We start from the raw sequence: 19,870 nt of genomic DNA on the forward strand, positions 1-19,870 counted from the left end.
AGGCAAAGGCTAGCAAAGGCGTGTTTTACTGTTCTTGATTGAGCCGAGGTATAAGGCAGGAGCTCCTTCTGTGCTCGAGGTGCATACTGCCAACGTACATGATCTTCACCCACGGTAGGTCTAAAAACTGCAAGCACTCCGACAAAAGGAGTTCATGTGTGAAAACCAGCTCTTTCAAGCTGCCTAAAGCAGCGCTCATATTATCTGTGTAGGCGAAGTCATTCCGTTTTTTAAGAACAAAAAAAATCAACATACCTGAACACAATTAGTACTTCCTTCCCTCTATAAACTTAGTTCTAGGATGCAATCAACAAACGCTAAATATATGTCACTAAGCACGGGAGCTACTTAGGATCCGATGCAGATCCCTTCTTTTTAACAATAAAATTCATGCATCCTCATAAAATTACCTACTGGCCCGCCTGAAGAGTTCTGGAACCCTACAGCACCGCTATCTTTATACCAACTGTTACAGAAGCAAAGGAAGCATTATGGGGCACAGAATAAAACAAGTCTACTGATCAATGGAAGCACTTCCCTTGAGAAAGCTAACAGCATCTTCATAGAACTCTTCCTAGAAAAGGATCGTGAACAGGAAGAGAATTAAAGTGCCTCCGCAGGTATTTGCTCAGAACAAGCTGCCATGTACCATCCTCACTGACCGCAGTTCTAAAACGAGGTGATGCGTTAATGACCAGGCAGCTCAACACATGCGGCTGCCAAAAAAAAGTAGAAGGTGCACATCTCTCACAACATTGTACAGAATGCAGTAAGTGTCACTGAGCGACAGAACATTTGTCATGGGAAAAATTCTTGGACTGCAAAAAGCGTGAACCACGGTTTCGGGAGATAGATTCTGGGCTGGAGTAGAGATACCAAGGCCCGCGAGGTTCTGGAAGCTTTTCACATGACAAAGAGAGGAAATGTGGCCCACTTTAAGACCAAGTGGTTTGGTTGATTGTGTATGGCCTTGCTTTCTGCACATGCCTTGGTTTTCCTTATGTTAGCTGGCTTCTCGGTGAGCAAAGTTAGGTTTACGAGAGTTAAATGTCCAGAAGGTGGCTCAGGCTATCAGAGACGCCGTAATGCATAGTTCCGGATAATTTTTACCACCTGGGGTTCCTTAATGTGCACTGACATCACAGGATATATGGGCCTCTAACATTTCACCCCCATCGAAAAGCGACTGCCAGGGCCGAGATTGAACTCGCATCTTTCAGGTCAGCAGACGAGCGGCATAACCACTGTGAACTAAGTTAGATCAAGTGAGCACTGTCCTGCTATTGTTTCCTGGCTCAAGCAATGCCAGATGAGTGTCAACAATGATGAATGCAGACAGAAAGAAGAGTACCCTCCAGAAGCGGCGATCTGGGCAAACTGCATCGGGACCAGGCAGAAGTCGGTCTTGACGACGATAAGCAGGGAGTTGCCTGCAGCCAGCACCTCGCCCACGCGCCACGCCGACACAGGGCAGGTGGCGCTGCTGTCCTCCACCAGCACCAGCACCACACCTGGGTCACACAACCAAAAATAATGGGCAGAGAAGAGAGATAATACGGGCTGGTTGGTACATGCTGACGGAAAAGAAGTTTTTTGAAGATGAGACAGAGAATGAATATGTACCAACTACATATGCATATCTAGAAAATGAATATATACCAACTAGCCCGTCAGAAAGCCTTACTAGAGAACGAGACAAACAGCTGTGCTGATTAGCAATCAAAATGATTTATTCATGGTCACTGATTAAGATAAGCATATTGTTGTGGGAACAATACTATTGACGGGCTACTAATGCATGCATCATTTGTGTTGAAATGAAATGAAATAAAAAGAAATGTGCCTCGAGGTCTCATTTTTATAGTATCTCGAGATGATGGGCACCACCACCCCAACAGTGCTTTTGTGAAAAGGAAAATCAAAATAATAAACTGCCCGCCCTTTCGTCATAGTTTCTTCTTCGTGTTATACCACTGCTGTTGCATAGCTAGGAAATGTGCTGTCTTAACAGCTAGTGGTTCAACAAGCGATGCTGTTGTTATGTGCTTAAGAGGGGATGCTGCTCTTAAAAAACTACATTTTTTAACTTATGGCAGGATTCTTATCAAGATCACTACGTACAGTCCGCATCTGCAATTAAAGTTTGAATAGCACAAATAAGATTTGAGTTATAAGCAATTTCTGTAAGTTCAATCAGGATCCTTGTTACAGGCCACTAGCCAAAAAATATCTTATATGAAATGTTTACAGAACTAAAGCACCCAAGGTGCACTTTAGACGCTGATGCTATTTTTACACTAAAATACAGTGGTAAAAAAACCTATGAATAGAAAGCACAAAAAGTGCAAAACCTGCTGGCGGGTAATTTAGGAAATTAATTAACTAAACTTACTGCACAATGTAAAAGCATGTAAAAAGAGCACCCCCCCCCCCCCCCCGTTGCACAGCTATACTCTCCCCAAATAAATTGATACCAACCTCACTTAAACTGCCAAAGGCAATCCAGAGATAAAGCCCGTAAAACAGGGACTGTACTTGTAAAATCATGAACGGAGATAGCTATGCTTGAAGTTTGTGGGCACTTACTAAGTCGAGAGAAACCGAGAGGTGGGAAAATGCATACAGCTTTGGCAGTGTTGATGTGAGGCCATCTTGAGAAGTGTCAAATGAAAGGGCGTGATACGCAAAAGGCAACGGGACAGATGAACGATGTGCGCAAAACATTCGACGAACCACATACATGGGAGAAACACAAGGAGTGGCACAACACTAACAACTATTTTATTCTTCTCACACCAATGCATAGATATACATTTTTCCACACTTGCGCAATGCGAGATTACTGGCAATGATGCTTAAAATCAGTTGCTGGGCGAGTTGGTACTTCATGCTAACATTCACAGCGCAAGACGAACACGGACACGAGGGGAGACACCACAAAGCGCCGAGAACAAAAACTTCAATTCGGCGGAGTAAAGTGATAAGGAAGTATCGCTAACACATCGTTCAGCCTATTTCTTAATATGGAATGCTTCAAGAGCCAGTCACGCGTGTTCGTTTCTGCTCCTGCCTAGAATCGTCATCTCTCTCGTCCACCCGAGTCCTGACGCTGCCTCTCCTCTTGTGCCTTTGCTTCAGCGCGTCATCCGAGAACAAGTCGCCGAGGCTCTTCCTACCCTGCCTGAAGTTCCTTCGGTCCCTCCTTTGTCGTACGCCAAAGCCGCGGCACGTTATAGCCCCCCCACTCCTGTGGCGGCGCCCTTGACATACGCCGCCGTGGCTGCGTGGCCTCGGCCTGTGGCGTTACCACCCAGTCCGCCTGTCCTGCATCCGGCACCGGTCCCACCATCGGCCCCGCTTCATCCTCCCTCTTCGCCACATTACAACCCTTGGCGCACACTGGACAATCGTCCTATATGCTTTTCGTGCGGTTTCCCCGGCCACGTGGCCTGCCTCTGTTATCGCCGCATGGTCGCCCCTCCAGCGTTTGCGCCTTCTGCTAGTTCACCCCAGCTGCTTCGGGCTGCTCCACCTCCAGAATCATACGCCACCGACCAGCGTCCGTATACGATTCGTCGATCCCCGTCCCCACGTCGCCGCTCACTGTCGCCTATGCGCCGTCGCCCTACATCCGCTGATGAGGGAAACTAAGTTGCGCAGTTCCAGAGGCAAGAACTGCGTGTTCTTCGAACAGTTCAAGGCCTCATCGTTCACTCACGAAGATTCTAGTGGTGTCTGTCGACAGTCTGTCTGTGTCCGCACTTGTCAACAAGGGTGCTGCTGTGTCAGTGATTGATGAGATACTGTGCCGTCGCCTACAGAAAGTGGCGACGTCATTTTCTGGTTTGTCGCTTCGCACAGCAACTGAAGAGAGGATCGCACCTTTGGCCACCTAGGGCCACATGGCCACAGTGATACTTCCTTATCACTTTACTCAGCCGAACTGAAGTTTTTATGCTTACGTCATTGCCAGTAATCTCACTTGACTGGAATTTTTGTTAGCTTGCGCAAGAGTGGAAAATATCTATGCGTTGGTCTGAGCAGAATTGTTAGTGTTGCACCAGTCCTTGTGCTTCTCCCGTGTACGTGGTTCGTGTAATGTTTTGCGCACATGATCATCTGTATTATCACCAAGCTTTTTTTGGTGTCAATATTCGCTTTGCGTGCTTTTGCAAGGAAGGCGTTCCTTTAAAGCTAACAAGCCCTGGACTTGATGGTATTAATCCAACTGATATTGTCACGGGTGGTACAGCTCGGTTGGATACGTCAAAGTAGGTGACTGCAGCGGACGTCAGTAGCAGTCCCAAAAGCGGAGCATTCGCAGCCAGACACTTCGGCTTCTTTTTCTAAGGCCAGCTCGCGCGCGCATTCCGCGCTCTCGTGGTTCTAGTAGAACGACGACGATGAATGGGCGGTGTCATTACTCCCCGGCAAAAAGAAGCATCGTCCCGATGCTGGGAGTGAGTGGAGAGGTCGGAAGGACTGAACGGGGTTAGTGGGCGAGGCTACCGATCGTGATAAGGCTTCAGGCGGACCACGTGAACCACTTCAGGGCACGAGGACCGTCGGGACTTCTGAAATCCATCGGGAATGACCTCGTAGTTGAGGTCGCCCAATGACCTGACCACGCGGTATGGTCCGAAGTAGCGATGGAGGAGTTTTTCGCTCAGTCCTCGTCGCCGAATGGGGAACCACACCCACACACGGTCGCCAGGCGCATAATGGACGTCGTGACGGCGCCGATTGTAGCGATCTGCACCTCGAAGTTGTTGGTTCTGAATTCGAACTTTGGCCAGTTGGCGAGCAGCTTCGGCGCGTTCCAGGAACGTGTAGGTATCAGTGTGAAGGCTAGAGTCGTCCAGATGTGGTAACATTGCGTCGAGCATCGTCGTCACTGCACGGCTGTAGACGAGTTGGAATGGGGACATCTGCGTTGTTTCTTGCATGGCCGTATTGTAGGCGAAGGTGACATAAGGAAGCACTTCGTCCCACGTTTTGTGTTCAATATCGACGTACATGGAAATCATGTCAGAAAGGGTTCGGTTCAGTCTTTCAGTCAACCCGTTCGTTTGAGGGTGGTACGACGTTGTTCTGCGGTGGTCGGTATGACTGTAAACCAAGATATCCTGCAGCAGCTCAGCCATGAACGCAGGGCCTCTGTCAGTGATCAGCACTTCAGGTGCCCCATGGCGGAGTACGATCTGATGCACGAAGAACTTAGCGACTTCTAAAGCGGTGCCGCTGGGTAGAGCTGACGTTTCTGCATAGCGGGTAAGGTAGTCCGTCGCGACAATTATCCATTTGTTGCCAGAGTTCGAACGTGGGAACGGACCCAGCATGTCCATTCCTATTCGTTGGAAGGGCCTTGTGGGTGGTCTAATGGGCATCAAGAACCCAGCTTGTTTGGTTGACGGTACCTTGCGACGCTGACAGGCTCGGCACGTTCTGACGTAGTGAGTGACATCAGCACGGAGACGAGGCCAGTAGTAATTCTCTTGGATTCGGGCTAGCGTACGGGCTATGCCCAAATGTCCAGAAGTGGGTTCGTCATGGGAGGCTTGGAGGATTTCATTAAGCAGGCTAGGCGGTACGATGATTAGGTATTGCGTATTGTTTGGAGCGAAATTTTTCTTGACCAGAAGACCATTGCGGATGCATAAAGATGGCAACACGCGCCAGAAAGCGCGTGGGGCGGTCGTGTTGCTGCCGTTGAGAAATTCCATTACGTCTCGAAGTTAGAGGTCGGCGCATTGTTGGTCAGCGAGGCAGGAGGCGCTGAGAGCAGTCAGTAAGATGTCATCATTACAGGCGTCGGTAGAAGGATCTACTGGGGCGCGGGACAGACAATCGGCGTCAGAGTGTTTGCGACCGGATTTGTACACGACAGTCATGTCGTATTGCTGGAGCCGCAGACTCCATCGGACGAGGCGAGCGGATGGGTCTTTAAGGCTTGCGAGCCAGCATAAGGCATGATGATCGGTCACCACCTTAAAATTTTTGCCGTAAAGGTACGGTCGGAATTTCGAAGTGGCCCATACAATGGCAAGGCATTCTTTCTCGGTAGCGGAATAGTTTGATTCGGCTGGTGACAAACATCGACTTGCGTAAGCGATGACCCGTTCTTGACCTGCTTGGATCTGGACCAGGACAGCACCTAAGCCGATGTTGCTGGCATCAGTATGGAGCTCCGTGTCGGCGTTTACGTTGAAGTGAGCCAGAACGGGAGGCGCCTGCAGGAGGCTTTGAAGGCTGCGGAATGCATTTTCTTGCGCTGCTTCCCATGTGAAAGGTGTGTCCGACCTTGTTAGGCGCGTCAGCGGCTCGGCAATGCGAGCAAAATCTTTCACGAAGCGACGGTAATACCCGCACAATCCAAGAAAACGGCGGACAGCTTTCAGGTCTTGCGGCGGCGGAAAATGGGCAATAGCTGTTGTTTTTTCAGGATCAGGCTGAACACCGGCTTGATTCACAACGTGCCCTAAGAACTTCAGCTCTGTATACGCAAAGTGGCATTTCTCATTTTTGAGCGTGGGTCCAGAAGACCTTATTGCTTGTAGGACCAATTCGAGGCGGTGAAGATGCTCCTGGAAAGTCGGGGCGAAGACGACAACATCGTCAAGATAGACGAGACACGTCTGCCATTTTAAATCGGCAAGGACGGTATCCATGAGGCGTTGGAAAGTTGCCGGTGCAGAGCACAGTCCAAAGGGCATGGCCGTAAATTCATACAGGCCATCTGGAGTAATAAAAGCTGTTTTTTCACGGTCCCGCTCATCGACCTCAATTTGCCAGTAACCTGACTTGAGGTCCATCGAAGAAAAGTATTTAGCGCTACAAAGGCGATCCAGAGCGTCGTCGATCCGGGGGAGAGGATAGACATCCTTTTTGGTGATTTTGTTTAAGCGACGGTAGTCTACACAGAACCGCAATTTTCCATCTTTCTTCTTCACAAGGACGACTGGCGCTGCCCAGGGACTCCGGGAAGGACGAATTACGTCGTCGCGGAGCATTTCCTTGACTTGGCGGCCAATAGCGTCGCATTCAGCGGGAGACACTCGGTAGGGGGACTGTCGGAGAGGGTGCACGTTATCGTCCGTAATAATGCGATGCTTAGCTAGGTGAGTTCGTCCAACACACGATGATACCGAGAAGATGTCGCCGTAGCGCAGAAGAAGATCTTTAACTCGTTGTTGCTGCGTCGGGGAAAGTGCTGGATTGACGTCGAACGTGAAACTAGTGACTGGGCTCTGCTCTTGCGACGACATTGTGGAAATACTGGGTGTGCTGCTGACATGGGCGATGGCATCAACGTGAGCCACAACGGTTCCCACGTTCAGATGTTGGTGTGCACCACCGAAATTGGTTATCAGCACTTCTGTTTCTCCGTCGACGAGATTAACGACTCCTCTGGCGACAGCAAGGCTCCTGGAAAAAAGCAAGATCTGGTTGCCTTCCGCGACGCCTTCGAAATTCCGCACAGTCTTGGCGCCGACAGAAACCATAATACTCGAACGAGGTGGGATGGTGACGTGGTCATCCAGGATGCAAAGTGCAGTCGGATGGTCTGGATCTCTGTGTATTGCGTTCTCTGTGGAGAAACACACGGCCTTTGACTGGAGGTCGATGACCGCTCCATTCTCGGTCAAGAAATCCATCCCGAGAATGACGTCACGTGAACAATGTTCGAGTATAACGAACGTTGCCAGGTAGGTTGCGCCTTGAACTGCTACTCTTGATGTGCAAGTCCCGGTCGGTGTAACTAAGTGACCCCCGGCTGTATGAATCTGTGGGCCCATCCACGGAGTGGTGACCTTTTTCAGAAAGGCGGCGAAATTTCCACTGAGGATAGAGTAATCCGCCCCTGTGTCGACAAGTGCAGTGACGTATGTTCCGTCGAGGGAAATACTCAGGTTTGCTGTCGTAGACGGCGTTTGAGCGGTACGGCGCGGTGTTCGGTCACGGCTGCGGTGCGGCGCGGGTTCATTTCGATACGTCAGGTGGCATTCCCGTCGAGTCGGCGTTTCACGGTGTTGGGCGGCATTCGGTCGTGGCATCGGGTGGCCACCTAGTTGCGGCGTAGGAGGGTCTGTTACATTTCGTCGGTGAGCAACCTCCCCCTCAAAGGTTGCTGCTTTTAGTTTTCCTGGCGGGGGCTTGGCGACCTTCCCCGAGGAAAGTCACCGTAAGACCGACGACGTGGGGATGGCGACCTGCGGGTCCCACCGGCAGATTCGGCCAGATAATCGTTGATTTCTCTGGGTCGCTGCCCAGGCTGCGGACGTGGTGCATCTGCAGGGAACCCCGGCAGGCCCATCTGACAATACCTGCAGTTGCGGTACAGGTGGCCCGGCTCACCGCAGTGATAGCAGAGAGGATGGTAGTTGGGAGTGCGCCAGGTGTCACTTTTACGGGGATACGATGGAGCAGGACGAGCAGGTGGTGGCGGCCGAAAAGAGGCCGGGGTTTCCTGAAGACGAGTCGGCGGCGGTTGTGCGCGACGAGCAACAGCGGCGTATGTCATTTGCGGTGGGGCTGTGGACGGCTGAAAGGGAGCTGGTGTTGTAAGCGCCTGTTGCACCTCTTCCCGAATAACCTCGGATAGAGCAGTAACCGTTGGCGCAGGCGGCGTAGCTGGGAACAGCTTCTGGAGCTCCTCGCGAACGATAGCTCGTACGGTTTCGCGAAGCATGTGGGTGTTACTGATGTCCGTGGTTGCCGCAGTCATGGCCAAAGGTTGACGCTCGTATTGCCGCAACCGCATATCGAGTGTCTTTTCCACGGTGGTTGCCTCCGACAGAAACTCTGCGACCGTGCTTGGTGGATTGCGAACCAGTCCGGCAAAGATTTGCTCCTTGACACCTCGCATAAGGTACCGGAGTTTCTTCTGCTCTGTCATGTCCGGGTCAGCTCGACGAAATAACTTTGCCATCTCTTCGAAGTATACCAGTATGCTTTCATTTGGTAGCTGGGTTCGGGACTGAAGGAGCAGATCGGCCCGTTCTCTTCGAATCACCGTGGTGAAATCCTTCAGGAACTGGTACGTTCCACGTCGTTATGGACGACTCCCGGTTCTCAAACCACGTACGAGCTGCGTCCTCCAGCGAAAAGAACACGTGTTGAAGCTTGGAGTCTTCCGCCCATCTGTGGTACCGGGCCACACGTTCAAATTTCTCCAGCCAGTCTTCCAGGTCTTCGCTTGGAGAACCTTGGAAGATCGGTGGCTCCCGAGGCTGCTGCAGCACAACAGAAGGTGAACTAATCGTCGTCTGCATGCCTATTTCGGGCTGGACGGTCGTCGACGATGGCGCTGAACGAACCGCTTGGGTTCAGCGAGACTCCAGAAGCCCAAACTCGGGTTGAAGGCCTTGGAGCCGGCGGCTGCCGCGGTGTACAGGCGTGACCTCGATGGCAGATGACCCTCGAGGACTTGAATCCCTGCTTGCTGGGGGAGTCCGAGGCATGGAATGCGTTACCCCGCACCTCCACCAGATGTCACGCGTGGTACAGCTCGGTTGGATACGTCAAAGTAGGTGACTGCAGCGGACGTCAGTAGCAGTCCCAAAAGCGGAGCATTCGCAGCCAGACACTTCGGCTTCTTTTTCTAAGGCCAGCTCGCGCGCGCATTCCGCGCTCTCGCGGTTCTAGTAGAACGACGACGATGAATGGGCGGTGTCAATATAAACTAATTGCCCACATTATTTCTCATGCACTTTCTCATACTGTCAACTTAATATATAAAAGTGGCATTTTTACTGAAGAATTAAAATGGGAAACAAAATCCGTTTTCAAGAAAGGCGATCGATCCCTCTTAACAAATTAGCAACCCATCTGCATTCTTCCTTTCTTCAGTAAGGTTACAGAAAAACTAATTGACACCTATTTGACAAAATATACTAACAAATTCAATATCATTTCTTCATGGCAGTTTGGTTTTCACCCAGGGTTTTCCACAGAGCTAGCTAATATTACAGTAACCGTTCAACTAAAGGCTAGCATAGACGAGGTCAAGTTTGCTGGCTCTATTTTTGTCGATTTGTCGAAAGCGTTTGACGCAATTAGTCATGAAATCTTATTTAGTAAATTGCAATAAATAGGTATAACTGGTCTGCCTTTATTACTAATTAAGAGTTATCTAACAGACCACAGATTTTTTTGTTCCTGGTGTTTTTTCTGAAGTTAAGATTTCTAACATAGGTTTGCCACAAGGATTGTGTCTCAGCCCAATATTATTTTTAATTTACGGTATATTAACACTTTACCTAACTGTCGCACATCTTCCGAATGTATACTATATGCTGATGACAGAGCACAGTCCAAAGGGCATGGCCGTAAATTCATACAGGCCATCTGGAGTAATAAAAGCTGTTTTTTCACGGTCCCGCTCATCGACCTCAATTTGCCAGTAACCTGACTTGAGGTCCATCGAAGAAAAGTATTTAGCGCTACAAAGGCGATCCAGAGCGTCGTCGATCCGGGGGAGAGGATAGACATCCTTTTTGGTGATTTTGTTTAAGCGACGGTAGTCTACACAGAACCGCAATTTTCCATCTTTCTTCTTCACAAGGACGACTGGCGCTGCCCAGGGACTCCGGGAAGGACGAATTACGTCGTCGCGGAGCATTTCCTTGACTTGGCGGCCAATAGCGTCGCATTCAGCGGGAGACACTCGGTAGGGGGACTGTCGGAGAGGGTGCACGTTATCGTCCGTAATAATGCGATGCTTAGCTAGGTGAGTTCGTCCAACACACGATGATACCGAGAAGATGTCGCCGTAGCGCAGAAGAAGATCTTTAACTCGTTGTTGCTGCGTCGGGGAAAGTGCTGGATTGACGTCGAACGTGAAACTAGTGACTGGGCTCTGCTCTTGCGACGACATTGTGGAAATACTGGGTGTGCTGCTGACATGGGCGATGGCATCAACGTGAGCCACAACGGTTCCCACGTTCAGATGTTGGTGTGCACCACCGAAATTGGTTATCAGCACTTCTGTTTCTCCGTCGACGAGATTAACGACTCCTCTGGCGACAGCAAGGCTCCTGGAAAAAAGCAAGATCTGGTTGCCTTCCGCGACGCCTTCGAAATTCCGCACAGTCTTGGCGCCGACAGAAACCATAATACTCGAACGAGGTGGGATGGTGACGTGGTCATCCAGGATGCAAAGTGCAGTCGGATGGTCTGGATCTCTGTGTATTGCGTTCTCTGTGGAGAAACACACGGCCTTTGACTGGAGGTCGATGACCGCTCCATTCTCGGTCAAGAAATCCATCCCGAGAATGACGTCACGTGAACAATGTTCGAGTATAACGAACGTTGCCAGGTAGGTTGCGCCTTGAACTGCTACTCTTGATGTGCAAGTCCCGGTCGGTGTAACTAAGTGACCCCCGGCTGTATGAATCTGTGGGCCCATCCACGGAGTGGTGACCTTTTTCAGAAAGGCGGCGAAATTTCCACTGAGGATAGAGTAATCCGCCCCTGTGTCGACAAGTGCAGTGACGTATGTTCCGTCGAGGGAAATACTCAGGTTTGCTGTCGTAGACGGCGTTTGAGCGGTACGGCGCGGTGTTCGGTCACGGCTGCGGTGCGGCGCGGGTTCATTTCGATACGTCAGGTGGCATTCCCGTCGAGTCGGCGTTTCACGGTGTTGGGCGGCATTCGGTCGTGGCATCGGGTGGCCACCTAGTTGCGGCGTAGGAGGGTCTGTTACATTTCGTCGGTGAGCAACCTCCCCCTCAAAGGTTGCTGCTTTTAGTTTTCCTGGCGGGGGCTTGGCGACCTTCCCCGAGGAAAGTCACCGTAAGACCGACGACGTGGGGATGGCGACCTGCGGGTCCCACCGGCAGATTCGGCCAGATAATCGTTGATTTCTCTGGGTCGCTGCCCAGGCTGCGGACGTGGTGCATCTGCAGGGAACCCCGGCAGGCCCATCTGACAATACCTGCAGTTGCGGTACAGGTGGCCCGGCTCACCGCAGTGATAGCAGAGAGGATGGTAGTTGGGAGTGCGCCAGGTGTCACTTTTACGGGGATACGATGGAGCAGGACGAGCAGGTGGTGGCGGCCGAAAAGAGGCCGGGGTTTCCTGAAGACGAGTCGGCGGCGGTTGTGCGCGACGAGCAACAGCGGCGTATGTCATTTGCGGTGGGGCTGTGGACGGCTGAAAGGGAGCTGGTGTTGTAAGTGCCTGTTGCACCTCTTCCCGAATAACCTCGGATAGAGCAGTAACCGTTGGCGCAGGCGGCGTAGCTGGGAACAGCTTCTGGAGCTCCTCGCGAACGATAGCTCGTACGGTTTCGCGAAGCATGTGGGTGTTACTGATGTCCGTGGTTGCCGCAGTCATGGCCAAAGGTTGACGCTCGTATTGCCGCAACCGCATATCGAGTGTCTTTTCCACGGTGGTTGCCTCCGACAGAAACTCTGCGACCGTGCTTGGTGGATTGCGAACCAGTCCGGCAAAGATTTGCTCCTTGACACCTCGCATAAGGTACCGGAGTTTCTTCTGCTCTGTCATGTCCGGGTCAGCTCGACGAAATAACTTTGCCATCTCTTCGAAGTATACCAGTATGCTTTCATTTGGTAGCTGGGTTCGGGACTGAAGGAGCAGATCGGCCCGTTCTCTTCGAATCACCGTGGTGAAATCCTTCAGGAACTGGTACGTTCCACGTCGTTATGGACGACTCCCGGTTCTCAAACCACGTACGAGCTGCGTCCTCCAGCGAAAAGAACACGTGTTGAAGCTTGGAGTCTTCCGCCCATCTGTGGTACCGGGCCACACGTTCAAATTTCTCCAGCCAGTCTTCCAGGTCTTCGCTTGGAGAACCTTGGAAGATCGGTGGCTCCCGAGGCTGCTGCAGCACAACAGAAGGTGAACTAATCGTCGTCTGCATGCCTATTTCGGGCTGGACGGTCGTCGACGATGGCGCTGAACGAACCGCTTGGGTTCAGCGAGACTCCAGAAGCCCAAACTCGGGTTGAAGGCCTTGGAGCCGGCGGCTGCCGCGGTGTACAGGCGTGACCTCGATGGCAGATGACCCTCGAGGACTTGAATCCCTGCTTGCTGGGGGAGTCCGAGGCATGGAATGCGTTACCCCGCACCTCCACCAGATGTCACGCGTGGTACAGCTCGGTTGGATACGTCAAAGTAGGTGACTGCAGCGGACGTCAGTAGCAGTCCCAAAAGCGGAGCATTCGCAGCCAGACACTTCGGCTTCTTTTTCTAAGGCCAGCTCGCGCGCGCATTCCGCGCTCTCGCGGTTCTAGTAGAACGACGACGATGAATGGGCGGTGTCAATATAAACTAATTGCCCACATTATTTCTCATGCACTTTCTCATACTGTCAACTTAATATATAAAAGTGGCATTTTTACTGAAGAATTAAAATGGGAAACAAAATCCGTTTTCAAGAAAGGCGATCGATCCCTCTTAACAAATTAGCAACCCATCTGCATTCTTCCTTTCTTCAGTAAGGTTACAGAAAAACTAATTGACACCTATTTGACAAAATATACTAACAAATTCAATATCATTTCTTCATGGCAGTTTGGTTTTCACCCAGGGTTTTCCACAGAGCTAGCTAATATTACAGTAACCGTTCAACTAAAGGCTAGCATAGACGAGGTCAAGTTTGCTGGCTCTATTTTTGTCGATTTGTCGAAAGCGTTTGACGCAATTAGTCATGAAATCTTATTTAGTAAATTGCAATAAATAGGTATAACTGGTCTGCCTTTATTACTAATTAAGAGTTATCTAACAGACCACAGATTTTTTTGTTCCTGGTGTTTTTTCTGAAGTTAAGATTTCTAACATAGGTTTGCCACAAGGATTGTGTCTCAGCCCAATATTATTTTTAATTTACGGTATATTAACACTTTACCTAACTGTCGCACATCTTCCGAATGTATACTATATGCTGATGACACCATGCTATATAACTCTGATAAAAGCATAACAACCCTACTGTCCAAACTTAATAGCCACTTAGCCAATCTATATACCTGGTGCTCTAAGCACATGTTACAGATCAACACTGATAAAATTAAGTTTGTATTGTTCACTTCTCCCCAAAGCAAATAATATGAGTTCCTTCCATAAAGTTGGACGGCGCAAAGGAACAAGCACAGGAAGACAGAAAGAGCGCCTAATAGCAACTGAGTTTATTGCGGAAAACACCACCAGTACATTATCACCATCAGTACGTTATCGTATCCTGGACAAGCTAACAAAAAAAAATATGTGTGCAGAAAAAGATCATATTTATGCATAAAGCCAGTGAATTGCTACTCACAGAACATGACATGAAAAATATACGAACATGATAAGATAGAATGACATGATTACACACATGACCATCTAAAAAATCCATCGAGCACCGACGCTACTTTATGTGCACTTGGCAGTGGCACAGTCACGTCGCCGCCGTCGGACTTATCACTGTCTGCTGTTCTCACTGCATGTGAGCTCTGCGACGTCTGCTGGGAGCATGCCGCCTCAATTATATCGGCGTCACTCAAGGGCTCCAACGTCTCCATCACGGTGTAAGAATAGAAAGGTGTCTAAACGAGCGCTCGACAGGTGGCGCAGAACCCCTCGCAGTTCTCGGCTCTCTGACAGATGGCGCCACACGGCTGCAGCCCTTTTGAAGTTAGAAACAACAAAGTAAATTGGGCAGGAACACACGTTAGCAAGGAAAGGCTGGAATATTGTGGAAATATACATGGAGAGGCAATGAGAACAACTAGTTTATATACAAAGCTTAGCCAAAACGAGTAAATAACCAAAAAATAAGACGAATATTTTCCGATAATTCTCAGTGTTTACCAGTCGTTCTCGTGACCTTCAGGTCATTTAGCGTGTGCGAAACATTGGGCCAACAATTCGCTCGCCACCAGTCCGATAAAAAGTAGATGATGCCTGTATTGATACGTCGTCCGTATTTCATCAACCCGCCAAACCGAAAAACATTCAGGGAATTTAGTCCAACACGGCGTGCAGAATGAGCATGCATGCAGTGGTGAGCGCGATCTGAGCAGAACCTCATAGCTGCTATTTTCTGTACTACAGACATTAAATGAATGAAACTTGAAATTCTTGGCATAGTGTGAAAATATCGCACGCATGCCAAAAGAACTCAGGCCTGAATGTCAATTAGACCGCACGCTAATGAAACTGCATAATATTGCACTCGATCGTAACCTCATTCAGCATTTATATGCCTAGCTTTATTGTCTAGGAAAGTAAGGCACTCAAAAATCGGTGTCACTCATGAGCAAAAGAGCACATATACGACCTACACGACAAGCAGCACGGAAATTGGACCTCACTTTTCTCGCTAAAACCCCGGCCTTTCCACGCTGCAATCAAGAATATACTTAGGAAAGCTTTGACAGTTTCCTCAGTGTTTGCGTCCTATTACCCATTTCTTTTTTCTTTGCTTTGCAGTACTGAAGCATCCTCATTGACACATAGTAGTGTAAAAGCTGAGCCATAATTGACTCCTTGTGATCAGGGCAGGGGAAGGAAAAATTGTAGCTTTTGTCAGCGCACGACAATGTATCTCCTCCGAAGCAATGTAACTTGCCTTGCCTGGGAGCTACACACAGCTGCTATCGCCACCGATTTCCTGTGGCAGTGAACCTGGGCCACACTACCCAAGGAAAACCGACGTGCACCCACAGAACAGACAGTTCAAGTGGTCAAACATAATTGCGCTTTTAGATTGACGTGGGAGAACACAGGGACGACACAAACACTGGTGCACAAACTATCAAATGAGGTTTATTGCGGTGTGCACACATATATAAGCTTAACATGTCAAAACATAAAAAACACATTTGAACCAGCAATTTTGCTATCGTATCGTCAAGCATCAGAAAGACTTTGTTCCAGCAGATCGGTTTCTGTTTGGTATCTCTTGTCCGAGAATTGCTTTTCCTGTTTGGTAAGCAAAACTGAAGGGTCACTAACACATGTCCCTTCTTTTCACGATTCCAAGCAGTAGGCTTCCCACAGCTCCCTGGTTGTCTTATCTCTGGATTTCAGCAGAACTGTAGTCTGTTGGAAGTGGGGTTTGCAGCTATCACATCTGGCGCAATGTGCCGCCAGATTTCCAGGTGAGTTAATTTGCCGGCAGTTGCGGTTATGCTCTCTGAGGGTTTCATTTAAACATCTGCCCGTCTGGCCCTCATATGCTCGGCCACAAGATAGCGGTATTTGAAAACCACTCCTTCACAGCACTCGACGAACCTGTTTGTGTGCCTGACGCTACAAGGCTCCTCTTTTCGAGGACTGGTTTCTTCATTTACCTTCGCACACACTCCTTTTAGTTTTTTTGGTGCTGAAAAAACTACTTGCACTTCATGCCTTTTGGCAACTTTTTTCAAATTATGAAGTACGGAAAGCTGAGCAAGTTGGTTACTGTTATCCATGGTAAAACAGCGCAGAAAAAACACGAGGACAGAACAAACACGACGACACGAGCACTGTGAGAAATTGTGAGAAAGTGCATAAATGTAAGGTAGAACCACAGGCCTTTTGCTTTCTTGCTTTTTGCCTCGGTCTGTTGCTTTCACAAACCTTTTAAGCACTTTTTCTGCTACTGATGCAAGCAGTGGTTTCGGGTAACCGGCTTTTTCATCTTGTGGCTGCAGGACTTTTTTATGGCCTGCTTGACACAAGACATGGCCATGATTCACTTGATCAGCTATGAGTGGGCCGAGCAATATGGCAGTAGGCCTTTTTCGCTGCGTGTTGCGTACTCCCAGCACAAGTAGGTTTCCAGAGACAAAGCCAGGTTGCCGTTTGTGGGGACTGCCGTTTGTAAGGACTGCAGTTGAGCCTTTTCCCACCACTACAGTAAGCAAACACCGCCTGGATTTACAGAAGCTAACCGGTTTGCTCAAACAAGCGGACCTTAAAGGGGCTGTGAAGGGGACTCTAATAAAGTTGGGGCATGCCTAGGATATTGAAGCACGCCGCTTCACGAAAAGTGTCCAACAAGAATTTTTTAAATGCGCTTTGTAGAAGCTGAGTTATCTGTAGTTAAAATTTGCATTTCAGCGTCTTCGTGCCTTTCCCTCTCCTCTCGTCACTTTTTGCACGCTGGAAGGTAGGCGCTCCTGTGTTTTTGCGGTAATACCTTATGTACATAAGTTATCGCACAACTTGAAAAGGATAGCCGGAAAAGCCGGTGTGCGAATCGTTTTTTCCGCTCCTAATAAATTGCAGCGTCTTTGCAAGGAAGTCAACTGCCGATTGTGAGAAGAATCATGAATTCCATTATGTGCCGTGTCGAAAAAATGTAGTGTACAAAATTGAGCTATCTTGTGGACTATGCTACTTCGGACAAACCGGGAAATGCGTGAATGAACGCTTAAGAGAACATGAACGCTCCTTGGCACCACCCCCCAAAACTAATCTTGCCTTAAACTGGCTTGAGTGCAAATGCACCCCAGCTTTCAGGACGTGAACAATTTCGTGCACGCATAGAGACCAGCACACGCGAGAAATAGTTTAAGCGTTCCTGATTCATGAAAAGCAAGAAAAGTGCGTGAACAAGCCATCTCTTGCACTCACTCAAATAGAAACTGATTATCTTAGCGGCTGAGTGACCAGTGCTCGTTTTACCTCTTTCTTCCTTTCCTCCTGTTTTGTTGACATACTCAATCAGCGATGCAATACCACACATTGATTGTGCTTAGCGTCTCATATTTATTGTGCTATCACAGCAATATAATCATCAGTCTTAAGTCAGCGCCTCCATGCCTGGAAAGAATGCCTTCGAGTCATCGGCACTATATCCGATAAGGCCACTGTAGCATGACTGCGCACCCTAAATGCGCAGATACTCTCGGCGCACGTTCCCGCGTCTATATAATCATATGCTTGAATAAAGCAGTCGTTCTTCTTGTTCTGGCCATCATGCTGTTGCGTCGTCCTTACTAGTTACATGGTGTCAGAAGTGGCCGCCGCCGACCGAAGTCCAGCAGTAACGGCGCGGAATGGACCTACTGAAGGTGCCGGAACCTTTGCGTCTATCGGGCAACCTATCGGAAAATTGGCAGCGCTTCAAGCAAAAGTTTGAGCTGTATCTGCAAGCAACGACAGTAGAGAAGGCCCCGAAAAGTGATGCTTCAAAAGCTGCACACTTGCTGAGCTTCGCAGGAGACGAAGCACTCGACATCTTCAACAATTTCCAGTACGGCCCCGGAGAAAGCAAGGAAAGCTACGGAACTGTGGTGCAGAAGTTCGGCGCTTATTTCTCCGAGGTGAGCAACAAAATTCATGAAAGATATGTATTTTGTACAAGGAGCCAGATGGAGAAGGAACATTTTGAGAAATTTGGGCGCGATTTAAAGAGACAGGCAACCCAGTGCAATTTTGGGGATCAGCACGATTCACTGATTAGAGACCAAATTGTGTTTGGTACAAATAACTCGAAGCTTCGTGAAAGAATGCTCGCCGAGAAAGACCTAACGCTACTAAAAGCTGAAGAATTGTGCAAGGCTGCAGAATTGGCGGCATTAAGGAGCCAAGTTTGGAATAAGTCAGAAGACTGCGTTGACAGTATTTCAAGTCGCACAGTCTCGACGAAAAAACAGCAGCAACGCGATAAAAAGCTGTGTCTCGATAATCAAGAGTACTGCTACAGGAAATGCAACCGTAAACAGAGGCCTAAACAGTGTCCAGCGTTCGGTAAGATATCTCATTCTTCCCGCAAGTTCAACCACTTCGCAAGTTGTTGCCGGAAGTCGACCACCGTCAGTGAAGTCGGTAAAGTCGACGAAAATGACTGAAATTCTTGAAATAACCTCCCAAATGGTCACAGGAAGACTGGACAGTTAAAGCACGTGTAAGTGGCCGTGAAGTTATGTTCAAGGTGGACACTGGTTCGCAGGCAAGCTTGCTACCGTTTTCAATATACCGTAAGCTTCAAACCAAAGAATCATTGCAACCTACCTGCTCAGTGCTGCGAGCATACAACGGGGGTGTAATTTCAAGCTACGGAACAACATCACAGAAAGTGTCCGTGGCAGCCACCGAGATTACCATCAAATTTTTCGTCCTAAAGAATGGGCGTCAAGCCATCCTAGGACTCGATGCTAGTGAGGCGCTCGGGTTGGTTCAACGCTCGGTGCGCACTGTGAATGCCTTCCCTGAGTATGAACTTTTGAAAGATTTTAGGCACGTCTTCCAAGGGTTGGGCTGCTTCAAGATTCCGTACAGCATGGTCCTGGAACCAGGCGCAGTTCCAGTCGTTCAGCCGGCCCGTCAGCCGGCGGGAATCATCGTCAGAGTAAGGGAGCCCACAGACTGGGTAAGCCCTCTGGTCTTAGTAAAGAAAAAAGACGGTGCTTTAAGGGCTTGCATGGACCCCAGAAGAGTAAACATGTACATCAAGAGGCAACACTTCCCCTTACCAAGGCGCGAGGACTTGGAAGCACGACTAACAGGAGCTACCTATTTTAGCTGTCTGGATGCAAACGCTGGATTCCATCAGGTGCCCCTGGACGAGAAAACGTCCAAGATCTGTACGTTCGTGCCACCTTTCGGCAGATACCGCTTCATAAGGCTACCCTTTGGTATCTCGTCAGCTCTTGAGGTGTTTCAGCAGGCGCTTTGTCAGATATTTGATGGTCTACCTGGCGTGCTTATCTATATAGACGATATCCTGGTCTGGGGCTCAACGAAGGAAGAGCACGATAAGCGCCTGGTAGCTGTGTTGAAAGCTGCTGAAACAGCTGGGTTAACGTTTAATCCTCAAAAGTGCAAGTTTGGCTAAGAGAGCTACGTTTTCTGGGTGATATCATAGGCGAGAAAGGCATATCGCCAAACCCAGGCCTCGTTAAAAGTTTGGTTCAAATGTCGGTGCCAACAT

General features: G+C 49.2%; 2 protein-coding genes across 2 annotated transcripts in view; one reads left to right on the forward strand and one right to left on the reverse strand.

Moving 5' to 3' along the window:
* The window catches only part of LOC144104677 (aldehyde dehydrogenase family 16 member A1-like), a 161,347-nt gene that overhangs the window by 116,203 nt on the left and 25,274 nt on the right, over positions 1–19,870 (reverse strand). Inside the window, 1 exon segment of the mRNA XM_077637816.1 lies at positions 1,352–1,511. Coding sequence (XP_077493942.1) covers positions 1,352–1,511 — 160 coding nt within the window.
* On the forward strand, positions 17,533–18,788 carry LOC144105044 (uncharacterized). The gene has a single exon (XM_077638257.1). The coding sequence runs from the start codon at positions 17,994–17,996 to the stop codon at positions 18,786–18,788; it is 795 nt and encodes a 264-aa protein (XP_077494383.1). The 5' UTR covers positions 17,533–17,993.

Source organism: Amblyomma americanum, chromosome 9, assembly GCF_052857255.1.
Source record: "Amblyomma americanum isolate KBUSLIRL-KWMA chromosome 9, ASM5285725v1, whole genome shotgun sequence".
Taxonomy (NCBI): Eukaryota; Metazoa; Arthropoda; class Arachnida; order Ixodida; family Ixodidae; genus Amblyomma; species Amblyomma americanum.